This window comes from Numenius arquata, chromosome 5, assembly GCF_964106895.1.
Source record: "Numenius arquata chromosome 5, bNumArq3.hap1.1, whole genome shotgun sequence".
Taxonomy (NCBI): Eukaryota; Metazoa; Chordata; class Aves; order Charadriiformes; family Scolopacidae; genus Numenius; species Numenius arquata.
In genome coordinates this window covers 32,479,194-32,494,860 of record NC_133580.1, presented here as the reverse complement: position 1 = coordinate 32,494,860, position 15,667 = coordinate 32,479,194, and the positions used below count along the sequence as shown (strand labels likewise).

Genomic DNA, 15,667 nt, shown 5'->3' with positions numbered 1-15,667 from the left:
AAAATTATTTGCTACCATCAGTTCTGGCAGTTGGGAGATTAAGTTAAAGAACAGCATTATCCAAGTTGCACCTTATGATCATTTCATCAGCAACCTGATGGCTAGTACACGCCTCAGCTCTCACTGCTGGCTTCTTTCCCAATAGACTGGGAAGACTGTCGTGACTTGAATCATGTGGCAGTTTGAGTGCTTGGGGAACAGGGAGACTGAGACCACAGTTTTCAAGTTAGATTTGCCTTCTTGCAAGATCCACATGAAAATACCAGGAGAAATACAAAAACCTGTCTGTGGCCAGGTCTCTGTCTTGCTTTGACACCTCACACACTAATGCAGTTTGTATAGATGAAAGATCAGGCCAACCAGATAAATTTTAGTCAAGAATTTTAATGGAAGATGATGCTATATTAAAATAGTAGTATTTTCTTAGCAGATAATAGCCTCACAATATTTTTTATCATTAAGTTTGTGATGCATGTACTATCTTAATCTTGGTGTTCTTTCCACAGGTAGTTTGTTATACACTTCAGTTTTGAATTGGTTGACAAACTATTTTCCTGTGGTTTTATGTTGAGCACCTTATAGAAGCTAGCATAATTATACTATAAAAGTGATAATTATAAGAGGAAGTGAAAGGCTAGGATATTTAGAGCCTGATTCAGCATCCATACAGACTAGAGGAAGTAATTCTGATTGATTTCAGTTGAGATCAGATTAGACTCTTACTCATTAGAAAATAATTCCTTCTCGCTGTTTAGAGCATCCACGTGTTCTGAAAGCTGTCAAAGGGAAAGAAGCTCTCCATATGTCTCGTAAGGGAAATGAAAAATTTCCCATTCTGCAATTCCATAATATTCATATTAATGGTAGTGCTTAGAGACCTCCTTGGTGAGTCCCAAAGCTCTTGCCTTTTGCACCCATCCACAACCTTGTTTCCTCATGAAAGGCTGGGGTACATGTTCTCACCAACCATACTTCATGATATAAGCAACTATATAGAATTGGAAAAGAAATGAAAACGCCAACTCATTCTGTAAAGACTCTCCCCTGACAGCTGCTTATCTACCTTTTTCTGCAGGAAATATACTGAATCCTTTTCTCATTTCCCAAGCTGTGCATTTCTTTGTTATCTACCTAGTCTTATTTGTATTGACAGCAAGACTCCTTGCTGAATTTCAGCAGTGTGGCCTTTCACATATACCCAGGTCTCTCTTGATCCCAGCTGTAACACCAGACCTTGAACGTTATACCACTTCTTGTTAAAAAGATCTTACACAGGCTATACATTCTGTATTCTCAGCTGCCCATCCATAATGATGTACTTGCAGGGATCTGCTAAGAAAAGCTAAGGACAAAAATAAGAAACTACTCAATTGTACAGTTTCATACATCTCCTCTCAGGAGACGAGGTTAATTTCAGGATCTAAAGCAGAAAAACAGACACTTAAGAATTAAACAAACTGGAAAGAAGTCAAATTCAGTTTCTTAAAAAAATTACACAACCTTTTTTCAGTACCATATGGAAAAACAGCAGAATCCTAGAACACAACTGGTGTTGATAATGGCAAACTACTGGCTAATCATTTTTATGAAGGTCACCCTGATTCATGCAGCCAGGCAGCATCTTACCACACTTTCACTTTTCATTGTACTAGATCCTACCAAATGCAAATGCCACCTATTAAACTGTTTCCCAAGTAATATCATGAAATTGAGACCAGAGGCTTTAACTTGTTGCTTGAAAACTGGTTGTTTAGAACAGCTTACAGAGAATTAAAATTATGGTTTTTAATTGTACAGTAATAGCGTTTTACCTTTAGATCTGTCCTCTCCAGGGCATGTCAATCGTAGAAAACTAAAGCATTTTTAAGTTAGAAGCCCTTGATAATGCAGTACTTTTTCTAAGCTTCTGCAGCACAAGTATTGCATCAGCTAGAAATTAAGCATACCATACGCATGCCAACACATACTTTCACGGTAATATTTAGTACTTATCAGCAATTAATCATGAATGTTCTTAAGAAGCTGTTAAACAAAATTATCCTAATTTACTTATTTTATAGCTGGCCTAAATGGAATCAGAATGCTGAGGAAATCTTGACCTAGAGTGTCAGAAAGAGCCATTCAAGAGATGATGTGATGTTTGATATCGTGATATGAAAAACATGAATTCTCATTCTCAGGCTATTACTCTTTTTAAAATTTACATTCTAAATTTTAACTCTACTGAAACAAGTGACAAAATTCTCATGACTTAAGCCAAAACTCAACAGAAGCCCACATGGGGAAAAAAAAGTAATTAAAAAACCCAACAAAACTAAATTGCCATAGATATACAACTTTTTCCTTCTTTAAGATAAAGGTATGAGGCCTGATTTTCTGTTTGTTTTAAAGAGCATAGGTATGATAGGCCCTGCTTATTTTCTGCAGTGCAAATATTTTTCCTTTACATGTTTTTTCCAAGAGGATTATTTGAATAAGCAGAAAAAGTAGATCAGAATTCTGTCAGTACAGGCATAAAGAAAATAAAATCTAAGAAAAAAAGCAGACTTTTTCCAATTTCTTACTTTCTCCCCCTCTAGCATTTAATTCACAGTCTGTAAAGTTTGTGTATTGCTCATATTCCAACAATCTCAGAGACACTTGCTTAATTTACAGCCAAAATAGAAGCCACAGGCAGCAAAGAAATTAGATTAAAAAAAAAAAAAAAAAAAAAAGAGGTGGAAGGTGTTTCCAGGGTCTTAAAGAAGGCCATAAACAGACTTGGAGAGAAATCCTGAACTACATCCTGCTAGTACATTCCTACATCCCTAAATGCTAGTACATCACTACATCCCTAAAAGCAAGTTAAGGATTCAGACTTTGGTTAAGGACTGAGCTATTTCTTCATACTTCAAAGCTAAACAAAGTAGGAAAGGCAAAACTTGGGATTCCCCTAATATTTATGAAGACCAAAACAAATTCTTTATCAGGAAGAAAAGCTCTTAGAATTTCAGTAACAATAAGCGAACAACACAAGATATGTAACTCACTCTTGTCCTTTCAATTCAACTTCCCTTTTCATGTCTTTTTTCACTTAGCCTTTTAAGATATTTGAAATTGTTCATATTTATAGATAACCACACAGTCACATGTTGCTGTTTTCAAGGCCCTCAGAAAACAAAGCTTGTAAATTGAGTGTCTAGATGTGGCCAAAGTGTCTGGCTTATTCTACTTTATTTAGAAAAGTAGGCATTACACGACTAGAAATATCAACTGTCACTAAATCAGGAATGGTAGAAAACATCAACTGAATTATCATGGAAAACAGGAGATAGAATCTGTTAGCATCTTGCTAAGCATTGCTTAGGTACAATTGGGAAGTAAGCATTTATTAATTTTTTTTGCTAAGCTTGCAGCCATCATTCTTCTCCTTTTAACTTTGTGTTTTAATACAGTCCAGTTATATAATCATAGCTTTTTGGATAATAATGTATAATATAATTTTGTTTTATTCTCAGATCCACTTCTGCAGATTTTTGCAACACCCTGTGCACCATGCATATATTGCACAGGCCAAGCCTTTTTGTTGTGTACATGATAGCTTCACAGGCGTCTGGTTTTATACAGCATCTCATACAGTGCAATTACCATACAAAATGCAAACCACTTAATTCAGTTACATTTGTTGCTTTCATATCTAAGGAATACTGTGCAACTCTCAGAAATTGCACATTATTGGCAAAGAACTATATTAGTAAGATCTATCCCTTAGTGCAGTGAAGCTCTTGAATGTCTCAGCCAGGAGACCAGGACTCTGTTTAGTTAGGTTTCTACACATTATTATCAAGAGCCAGTGCCCAACAGAGGAAGCTAAGTATTTGATGAAAGACAGTGAGGAAAGAGTTAGGTAAAACTACAGATAGTGGCAAAACAGTTAGCATTAGCAATAACAAAGCAGTGTTCCTGTCACATAAGGTGTCAGTGCATATGAACAAAGTTGGCCTTTGAGCATCCTTGATCCTGAGACTGCTGTGTGTTTTGTTAGTTGTCCAGCCAGCAGAATGGCCTGAGGAATCAGGGTGGATACCTTGAATACCTTATCTACAAAAGCATTCACGTTTTGCTGAAAAAAAGAGTCACTTACCTGAGACAGTGTCCAGTTTATCAGCTACATCTTGGCACTACCTGGCCTCTTGCGTGTGGGCTGTTCTGCAGTTGTGCATTGCTAGTTGCCCTCCAGTTGAATGAGTGGGCTGCCTTGTGCTGAGGAGGTAAAAGATTTCTTAAAACAAAACATTTTGCTGGTCTGTCTCAGACTGTATCGTACAACCTCTCAGATACAAGAATCTTCTACAGGTGGCTCCTCTGTGTAGGCTGCACACTAACAAGCAACAGCCCGCATGCTGCTGCTTGGAGTTGCTTTAGAAGGCCAGGTCCTCTCACTCTCCCTAGGCTTCATGATTTGGGGTAAGGATAGCACTGACCCCAAACCCAAGACTTATCCCAGCTTTTCCTAGATCTCAGGGACACTTGTTACTTTCTCTACTCTGAATAATTTTCTTTCTTCCCCAGGCCTAATAGGATCCGCAAATATGCTTTATAGCAGGGGTTCTTTGGTGTGGTTTTGTTTTGTGATTCTTGGGCTTTTCCCAACCAACTCTAAATCCCCATGGGTTACACACTTTCTAACCTGCTCCTCTGGCTGCTTTGGTGGAGAACCACAGCTCCTTCGAGCTCCTTCAGCCAGCAGTACCACTCTCCCACAATACCAGGCTAAGCCTCTTGCCAAGCTCCTTTCATCAGCAACCAGCAAAATGCCCCTGTTCTGCACCGCACTGTGACCGTGCCACACTCAGTTCACACCCTTGTTCTTGGAGAGTCTGAAGCTCAGAGAGATAACATTGCACTCAAGGCCTGGGAGTAAAAATTTTAAATTAATTGCCGTGTGCAGGTTTAGTCTGTTAGTAGCATGAGATGTTATAAATGCCTACTTACCAGTGTAGAAAAACTGCTTGATGTTTTACTGTATAGTTGGATTCTTTGATTTATTTCATGCTGTATGAAATAATAAGCATAGGCTGGCTTCAGCTCTGACTTTTGCTCACATAAACTTAGAGTAATTTGTTTAACTGCAATGGAATTACTAAGGAGTTGCATGGAGTTAAAAAAATCAACTAAAGAATCTGCTGTAAGAGTATTGCATATGAAAAGGAAGGCAGAGAGAAGTGCTGTGTTCAACTTGGAAGGCATTTAACTGACATGTATCTAGTAGAACATTTTAATGCTGGTTGGCTTCTTTATTTTCAAATAGAACTCAATAGTTGAAATTACTACAGTTTAAAACTAAAATCTCCTTGGAATCCAGAACAAATCACCTGTCAATACTAAGACTAATAGTATTTTATGTCTTATTGCTGATAGAAACATTTCTGCTATTACACTGAAATCTCAGATGCGTTAGTAGAATTTGACTGGAAGTGAAGTATTAAAAAGTCTTGAACAGGAAACTCACTGTTCTTTTGTGTAAAAACCAGAAACACATGATTTTTCTCATATGCATCTGACATATGACATGAGGAATATGAAAAATAAGCAAATTTTATTGGAATTAAATTGTTGGAGTTGAATCTGGCTTGCATTTGACTGCTGCCTCAGCATAACATTAGGGAGATTGGGATACTGGCACATTCACCCATCCTTTCAAATGTTCTATCAAACTCCTGACTCTGTAGACAAAAGAAATCCTGTGATATTCATGAGAGAGATTAGGGCTTGTTGTTGTTGATATCCTATGGTCCACACATTGAACATATTATAAGGAGTCTATCAAAAATACCCCTGGATCTTCATTTGGATACATTTTTAAATCGTATTTGTTAGAATAAACCAGCTGCATAAGAGGGCCAGTACACTGCTGCATTGGTTGTCACTAGCAAGCGAATATGCTGTCAACTGTTTTATCCAAAAAGATCAATGCTACATATTTTCAGTCCTTGAAGGCACTATACTAAGAGACAGCGTTCTGTTAGCATTTCTAGTTTACTGTTTACATATTTCCTGCTTTAGCAATAATTTCTAAAAGAATAAGTTATGATACAATACCCTCAATGCAGCTGGAGTTAGGGCTAAGGGTAGTTGCCAGCGATTTAAGATGAACGGGTCACAAGACTGTTCTGTTTATCTCTGAAGCAAGGATGACTAATTCAAAATTATTTTTTCTTCATAAAGCAAAAATTTTAAGGTTATATTAATTGATTTTAATCAATAAGTAAATGAAGCAAAACTGTACTTCTGGTAATCAGTCTTATAATTCCTGAAGGGATTAAATAAAGAGAAAGGAAATTTCAGTACAAGATGGACAGAGCAATTCAAAAAAATATCTTCCGAATTATTAAAACAGGGATCTCATACAGTATTGCTGTGTCCTGTCCCTGTAGAGAAGTGTACAGAAGACATGGGAAAAGCAGCAAACAATAATAGTACAATATAATTACATGAAGCTTACTTTCCTGGAAAAAATAAAATTAATGCAATGCTGCTTTGTGTTCTGTAACAGGGTTGTAGACTGTAGTCTTGCAGTCAAAGAATTGACAAGGTCCAGAATCCAGTGATTTAAAAGCATACACAAACAGATTCAAGATAAAAAAGTATGGTCAGATGTTTAAACTGAATGACAGCGTTGCATTAAAAGTTTTAACTTTACAGTGTTCAGACAGGAAAAAAAAAAAGGTAAACTCCCAGTTTCTGTAAGTGGCAATGTTTTTCCTAATGTCTGCATAGGTGACATGGTTTACACTAGCTAAGAGTTTGCCCCTAGCAGTGTTTTTTTAATATTTTCTCTTTCTATTTTCTTAACAAGAAGAGAGAAAACATGTAAGCAGGACCTTTCTTCCTGTGGAGTTGTACTCCTGCTGTTTTTTCCCCACACACGGCCATAATTTTCTGTATGTCACATCATAATTTCCTCTGCAGCAGCCAGTTTGATATCACAGAAGATTATGACTTCAGGAGGAAGAATAAGCAGCAGTAGATGAATGCCTCAGTACAAAAATTATGCAAAGAGCATCAAGAAGTAGAGGAAAATAAAAATAGAACATGTAGAAAGAACTCTTTCCCCCTCCCACCTTGGGCTAGTGTAGATCAGTTCACTCTTTAAAAAACAATAATAAAAAAAAGTTATCCATAAAGCACTGGTCTAACCTAAGCAGTATTTTGGCCAAAAAGAATGCAGGATTGGAGCCAAACACAATAAAGATGAAGCACTTCAAGTAAAATGGCAGTATGTCATTTAAATTATTTGATCATTACACCCAATTGCAGCATAAAAGAATTTTAAAAGAAATACTATATTTTTTCGATGTAACCAAAAGCTGCTGTCTTGGCACCTTGGTTTATGCAAATTACGGACCTTGATCATCCAAATCATCCTTTCCCTCACTGACTTGCACCATTTATACTGGTGCAACTATTGACACCAATAAACTTTTGTAGAACATCAATTGTAGAAAGGAGAATTCAGGTTTCCAGTTGCAAGACAAAACCAGAACATTTCAAAGTACAAATCTTAAATTTGAAGCCCAAAAGATCAATCTTAAGAAAAGCTGTCAAATAGTTTTCTAGCTGATTATCTGATAAATTGGTATATTTTTGAAGCCTACGTATATAGTAAACATTGTAACAACAAGATAACTTGTGATTTCTGGTGCTTTTAAAAGATTTTATCTATTTTATGCTCTGCACACCCATATAGGGCCCCTACTGAAAAATATCATTACATATGAAATTGTATTGTGAAACACAAAGTTCACATACAGTGAACAATCATACAGTAACAAAGACATTTCAGAATCATACAGTACCAAAGGCTTACCAAAGAACTGTTTGGAAAGCAGTGGCAGTGGGGCCATCATGATGTAAAGATACGATAGGCAAAGGTAATATGGAGTGTTCATACCTTACCTTTTTTGTGAGAAAAAAATGGACAAGCTTTCAAACAAACATTCAGTACGTCACTATACGGAACATAATTTTCTGTGCTTTTATTTGGTCATTATTTAACTAGCTATGATGCTATCATCACCAGAATTGTAGACACCTGCCTAATTTTTACCAGCCCATGGATTTACTTACCAGCTGCACACTTAAATAACAGTGTGCATCTCTGCAGGACCAGGATAATTTCTAAAGTACAAACGACTTCTAAACCATAGTTTAAATATTAGAGATGACAAAGAGAAAAGTTTGGAATAATGGAGGAACCAGACCAATATATTTTAAAACTTAATTAAAAATTGGGTAAAACATGAGTTTTTGGAACTGTCTTAAATTGCTGGTTTTTTTTCTGGTGATGACACAGCTCTATATCCTAATAGAATATTAATAAGAAGTGCTTTTGTCCCAATATGTATGAGATACATTTTCTTCTCTAATGTCTTCACTTGGATTAGCAGAGCTTGAACTTTTTTTTTAAAAAGGGCCCAGTATGAGTACAACAAAGCTAATTTAAGGTTTAGATTAAAGAGCGCTACATGAGCTATTTGCAAAAATATTTTCTGATGTCTGCCTATAGGATGGCACAGCCCTTTGCCTGATGTAACTATATTTCCAGAAATAATAACCTTACAGTGGTGACAAAAATCAAAGTACTGCTGTGTGTATTTTAGAAATAATTCATTGGCTGTATGTAGCTGATGCTTTACATTGTTTTCATACTTTAAGCTGTTGCTTTAATTCTTTTTTCCTGTTAACCTTTTATGAGTTAGTGGTTTGTTTCAGGGTTTAGGGAACTGGGGACGAAAACTCAAAGGAAAATTATGCAAACACATCTTGGGAAAAGCAAACTGAAACTACTCCCAAGTGCTGCATTTTGAAGACCTACCAATCACATGCACTAAAAAAATTTTAGTCTTTGACTTGGGCATCCATTTGAGCGGACATGGCTGAGCCACAGGGAAACTTGACAAGACTCTCTTCATAGGGGGAACGTGAGCAGTCACAGTAATTTGATAATCCACATCGAAACCCAGTTTTGCATAAAAGTCCTGTGAGCAACTCAGAGTAGAAAAAGAGACTGTACTAGTTCTTAGAGATGGTTGCATTGCATCAGGCTAAAAAACATTATGGAAGTAATAGCTCATTCTGTAATAAATCTTCCTGTACATTTTGTAGGAAAAAAAAAAAAAATCCCTCTAGGCTCTTGGGCTGTTATCATTCTGACATCTTTAAACAGTATTACTTCAAAAAAAAAAAAGCTATACAACAGCATTGCCCTTTGTGAGCTGAAGTGAAGCATTTTTAAGCAGAAATATGAGTGCTCTCATTAAACTGTTCAATGACAGATCTCTTTGGAATAGCAAATGTTTATTTAAAAAGGTCACAGGAAAAATTTTAACACAGCTTCTGGGAGGCTGGAAGCACATTAAGTGTGGGAGTTCATAGAGCTGCTGAACTGCAAGGTAGTAGTTGGATTGAGAACAAGACACGGCAACATGCTGTGGTCTTGTTTTGACTGTAAATGATTTGGAGTTCGGTGAGTATTCTTGTGTGCAAAATCTGTTTCTTAGCGACGGAGCAGGGAGAAGCGAGTCAGTAATAAGTACATGGAGCATTCTGAGTCAGAAATAAGCTTTTTGCTTGGGCATGCAACGCTGTGTCATAGCCTCAGCTTGGAGTGGGTAGTCAGGACCTTCAGAATTTTCCTCCTACATCTGGTACGGGATTCTTTCTGGCCCTGCACTGAGGGCCGAGTTAATCCTCTGGCCCTGCAATGAGCTGAGTTAATCCTCTTCGGCATAAGAAGGCAGCACCAGGAGATCCTAATTATAGCACTAGCCCAGGTCTGTTCTTCACCCAGCTGCCCAGGGCAGAGCAGCAGGGTGAGCTCTATCATAGGAAAGAGGTGGAGCAACAAACTCAATTAAGGCATCTTTTTTATGAATGTACCAGCCTATGTAGTCATGTCAAAGTCTAGGACTTATAGCCTGCCACCTACTTGGGAGAGATCCTGAAGTTAATTTTATGCTAACTTTTCGAGTATACTATAGAGATCAAGGGACATTCCCTGGAGTGAGTTTTGCTTCTGAATCTTTCTGCCTTGCTTTTGCTGTCTGTACAGCGGAAGCTGATTATCTATCTACCTAACAAAAATATTGTGCGCATAAGAATTTTGTCATGTATTTGAAGTGAGAAACTATTCTGTACTTAAAAATACAGCAGGTTTTGATATATAACTTCTTTGACAAACCTGAGAGAATGGAAGTAAAGGGATATAGGAGTTAGATTTTCATTTGTTATATGTATACTATCACACAATTATTTTCAGTGCAGTTGTGCCAGATTCCATCCGGGTAAGGAAGTTGGCTTGTAACTGGTTTTTGGGTATTTAACTCTTGCTTCCAAACCCTCACCCAATTTTACCTTTATATTGTTCTTTGTTTGCATGTTTTATATGCAGTTCCATGTGGAGACATGGGAACAGGCTTGAAACCTGATTCTTATCTAAAGCTTAATTTTATCATGGTGTTATTTTGTTGATTTCAATTGCATTATAGTAATTGGAGGACCAAATTCAGTCCATCTTATCCAGAATCAGTGATTCAGTTTCGTTTTGCATACCTGTTTTGACTCAGAAAACAGGTGAGTCAAATAAAAAATCATGCATTTGCATAACTTTTGTAATAAAAAATACAAGAAGAAGATACATAGACAGCATGGTGGAATATTCCTGCCAAGTTTGGGGTTTTTTTGCTGATAGTTTGGTAAACATAAGCACTGAATCTGAACAACTGACTATATTGTTTCACTGTATTTTGGTGTAGGACATAATTTCATTTCAGCACTATGCCTATGTTTGTCACTGTATCAAGGACGTGAGAAATTTCTTTTGTATTTCTCCTTTCTTTATAGTCCTTCCTTGACACAGAATCTTATTTTTAATTTGTTTGTAAACAGATTCCTTTTTTTAAACAGTTTCTCCTTTTTCAAAATGGAATATACATACCTGCAGTGAAACAGTCCTCTGGTGTCCTGATCATGTCCAAGGTGGAGACAGTCACGGCAGTGACATTTTTCCTCTGTTGCACGTATCTCAGTCATTCTGCAAAACACTTACTAGTTTGGTAATAAATTTAATAGTTAAGATCCACCAAGAATTACCCTTCCTTCTTCAGCTCCACTCAGCAAATCATCTGAAGTCCCTGTATATACCCCATATATATATGTTTAGTTATGAAAATCTATATTGTAGGCATGTATACAATACTTATATTCCTTTTTTTATAGATAGATTATATAAACCTCCAATAGTATTAACAAGTATTGGAAGATTTAGAAACTTGTTTTTGCAGAGCTCTGGAATACTTTATATAGTGGAAGATCATCGTTTAAATATGGACAATCTTGTTTTTCATACTGAATACATTGCAGAGTGAGGAAAACTTGGTAGCTTGACCTCCACGTGTGATGGGGAGAGAGAGAATGATGATAGAGTGGTGAATAACAAGGGAAAGCAGAGAATTGCTTTGAGGCCATTAAGAAATTGAGGAGAGGGGGGTTTTGCCTTATTTTGCAAAACTTTTTGCTTCAGTGATTTTCGCCCCAAAGTTTTGTTTTCATCCAGATTTTCCAATTGATTCTGACTATAACCCACTTGGAAATCTCTGGAAGCCCTGGAATTCAGGTTATTGACGGTTGACCATTGCTGATTACCTGCTGGGAAAGGAAGTGATATTGTTGATTACTGTAATAGAAGGCCAATTTTCCCTTTATTCCCACACTGATACATCAAATCTGATTTGTTATACAGAAGGATTTCCTTAAAAAGATTATGGTGTGTTATTTGCAAAATCTCAGAACATTATAGCCTATTGTAGATGCAGAGTGAATTTTTCTTTTAGCCATACAAAAAGAATCTGATAGCAGTATTAAATTTCAGGTGTAGAAGTACAAAGAACATGGTGTGTGGCATGAACAGAGTTTGTGACTGGGAACTAGTACGTCTGTCTGCTTTGTCCATTTTATTCCCCATTTTGTTTTTAAGTAACCTAAGCAATTTATTTTCTCTGTTTCAATTTCTCGACCTGCATAACAGCAAGAGTAATTTCCCTGGTCCACAAGGGCGTATGGACTAGGCTTTGTACAATGCTCAGAACTTGCCTCTGGCAAATACCAGTGTATCTTCAGAATATTATTTATTGGCTCCAGCAGCTCTGCCTCAAACACAACTTCTTTACAAAGGTATTAGTGCCAGGTGGTTGATCCCTTTTGTTGTAGGTGTTTTCAGTTTCCTAGCTCTGTTGCTCAAGCAGCTCTCTAGATGAATTTGACAACACTGGACGAATGACTTCTCTCTGTTTAAAAACTTCGTTTTGTATGATTACTGTTATGTTTGGGACTCTACGGTGGGTTTTGGTTTCATTTTTTTTTAATGTAACTCTTTGTTTTACAGATGAGGGCAGGAACGCAGTTGACCGTGCAGGTGGTGCACATATTGTAGTAGACCATATAAGGTCACTGTGCAGTAAAACAGATCCAGCCAGTGAGAAGCTCTTGACTGTCTTTTGTGGCATGCTGATGAACTATAGCAATGAGAATGGTAAACAACACCGAAAATTTGCTTTATGTCTACCAGGAGAACAACCCCATCAAAAAAAGGAAAAAAGATAAAGTGAACTGTAGATTTACATTGTGGATACTAACACTAAGTTATTCTGAAAAGATCAAGTACCTCAATTTGCATATACAATTTTCAGTAAAGTTATGTTCCCCAAAATAATAGATATCTTCCTGATGCAATTCCATGTAGCATCATCTAGAATTTACTTCTTTCTCTAAAAGTAATACATGGAGATATATCATACACCTTAGGAAAAAAATAGATTTACAGAAGTAAATTAGAAGTCCTCTCTTTTTCATTTAGTATCAAACACCACCATAAGACTTAATTCGTTGCAGGCATGCAGTGTTGTCTTGTTGATGATTTGGGGGTATGTATGCCAAACAGTTTTCCTTAATCATTTTTCTCCTTGCAAAATGTATATAAAACCACATGTTACTTTCTTCTAAGATAAACGGGGAATGATTTATGTGTATGTTCAACACTCTTCTGTATCTACAAGTTATAAGTTTATGTTCTTTATCCCATTAAATGGAGATGTTTAGGGGCTGGGACAAAGACACAAGATAGTATCTTAAATGAGAAATACTTGACCACTGAGGGTAAGAAAATAGTGTTCTACATTAGTTGTACAAATGTACACTTCTGCACGCAAGCGTGCCAAAGCATATTTTACAGCATTCACACATTTCCAAGTTTTTCAATATTTCAGTCTCTAGAAAAACGGGGGTGAATGAGGAAAGCTAAATAGAGGCTGTTCTCCTGACTTGTAATGGCACAGATTGCAAATGTAGTTAGCTAATCACATTATTTCTTCAATCATGCCCACTTCCTGAATTGTAGTGTTTTATCTTAGGAAGAAATAGCTTCTTTATTAGCTGCTCATCATTTCCTTAGAGTTATCGCTTGCTGTAACTCACTTTCCAAACCTATGTCCCTGAAACTCTTCTACTTTTCAGGATGGTCCATAGGCTTAATTTATTATTTGTTTTTACCTTTAACGTATAAATTTTTAATCTGCTTTATCATATCTTCTAGCATAGTTCCCTTATGTGTTTTTTATACCATTTCTCTGGAATTCTCACCCTAAGTGTTATTTATCCACCTCCAAATATCACTGTTGTATGTGTCTCATCTCTTTCTCTTGTTCTTGCATTCTTTTTTTCTCCTCTTTTCCTAGTATTCTCTAAGAATAATTGTTTACTTCTTCCTTCTTCTCCATATAGCAACTTTCTAGTTCCTTTCTTTGATATATTTTTCAGGAATTGTTTTGCTTGATGTCTTCATGAGGGTCACATTTTATTGCATTCCATATCGTTAACTCTGTATTTTCTTTATTTGTTAAAATATTTGGAGCAAATAGATATTCTCACTTCTAAGATACCAGAATCCTCTGGGTTAATTAAGCTAATGAGCATCCAGTATATTTGGTAGCTCAAGACAGAGCAGTCCAAAACAGTAGAGGTACTGTGTCAGTTTTGCTTCAGTGACCAAGCTCCCAGCAGGTCTTCCCTAGGAAGACTAATTATGAGATAAATCTCTCAAACCAGCAGCTTCTGAACAGTTTAACTGTTACGAACATTGAATAAATGACTCATTCCATCTAATAAGGTAGCTTATTCTGATGCAATCAATAAAGCAGTTGTGTAGTTCAGTGACAACTAGGAGGATTCACTAGCTGCTCTTTGCTAAATTACATCTTTCATCTCACACAAACTAACAAACGGACACAATATTCACAGGGGCCACTGAAGCAGTGTCAGAAGCGAGAAATGCAGGAGTATTCCCAGCTCCTGGATCTGGGGGCACACCGCCATTCTGTCCTACCATCGCATCAGGGAGGATTGCTGGGAGCTTACCAAACCCACACCTTACCTGACATACTTGGTGGTCTCCATGAGAAAGGACCTTTTGGTAGGGACCCAGCTGCTGTTTGGCCCAGCACCCACGGGTATGCTGTGTAGAACTTGTGCCCTGTAGTTCCATTGTGAATTTGGCCACTGACTGGGGCAACCACTGAATGAAACCCCAAATAATCTACCAAATCAATATTAAAAAAAAATAAGTAAAGGATTAAATTTTTAGAAGAAAAGTCAGTGACTATACCTGCAGAATGTGCTTGGAGAGACAGGTAGTTGGCCTGTTTCGCCAATTTTGTTTTAAGAGCCACAAGTACACTTGGACCATAGTTGTGAACTACTCTAAAAATATCACCTGCAGACCATCGTAAATCACAACAACAGTCAATGTCAGATATGAGCCGAAGACAACCACTTACTTCCACACATTGCAGCATTAGGTGGATAATATTCTGAGTAAATGCAATTCTATGCTGACTTGTTGTAAAACATGTAACCTCAGATTGTCCTGACAGTTAATTGTGCTTACAGATTAGCAGATACCACTTTCAGGATTTACTTGCAAAAGTTTGATCCCACGTTACTTACGGAGAAGAAAAACACTGCATTGGTTTTGCTGAAGGATGAGGACTATGGGATTGCAGCCTAGAGTCCCAGATTGCTTTATCAGTAGTTATGGAAACAAATTGGACAAAAATAAAAGAAAAAATATTAGAAATGTTAGAAGGAAGTGTTTCAGTCTTTGAAATACCACTTCTGTCTTCTCTTTTCTTGCTTCTGTAATCTTTTCCTGCTTAGCATGCTATGTTACAAAAATTACAGGTGGGGACTTCGAAGATTTCTTTACAGCTTTTAATGACTTGCACTCTTTTAAGTTGCACTAGCTATCCAGATAAGGATGATTACAGCACATTTGGTTCTTAGCTGCATCTAATTATCTGTGAACACCCTAATATTTTCTAATCTTTAGTATTTTATGAACAAAGAGTATATAAATTGTTTTGATTCTAAGCAGTCGTCATTCCCAGTCAACTAATTGCCCTCTTTTTCCAATAGCTACTATTTTATTTTTAACAGCTATCAACTACCTTATTTTTTTAATGAGAGACTCATTCTTGAGTACTTCAAGTTTTTGAATTAGCATTATCACATGAGTTTTACAAAAATGGCAACTAAAGAGCAGCTACGAGTAATATTTTCTTTTCCTAAACAGAGC

General features: G+C 36.8%; 1 protein-coding gene across 2 annotated transcripts in view; it reads left to right on the top strand.

The window, feature by feature from the left end:
• Window positions 1-15,667, top strand: part of RAP1GDS1 (Rap1 GTPase-GDP dissociation stimulator 1) — a 101,897-nt gene that overhangs the window by 62,522 nt on the left and 23,708 nt on the right. The window contains exon 5 of one of the 2 annotated variants that reach the window (XM_074147127.1): window positions 12,425-12,571. The exons of the other annotated variant lie outside the window; for it this stretch is intronic. Within the exon in view, the coding sequence (XP_074003228.1) occupies window positions 12,425-12,571 (147 nt within the window). The remainder of the gene's footprint in view (window positions 1-12,424; window positions 12,572-15,667) is intronic. 2 annotated transcript variants of the gene reach the window in all.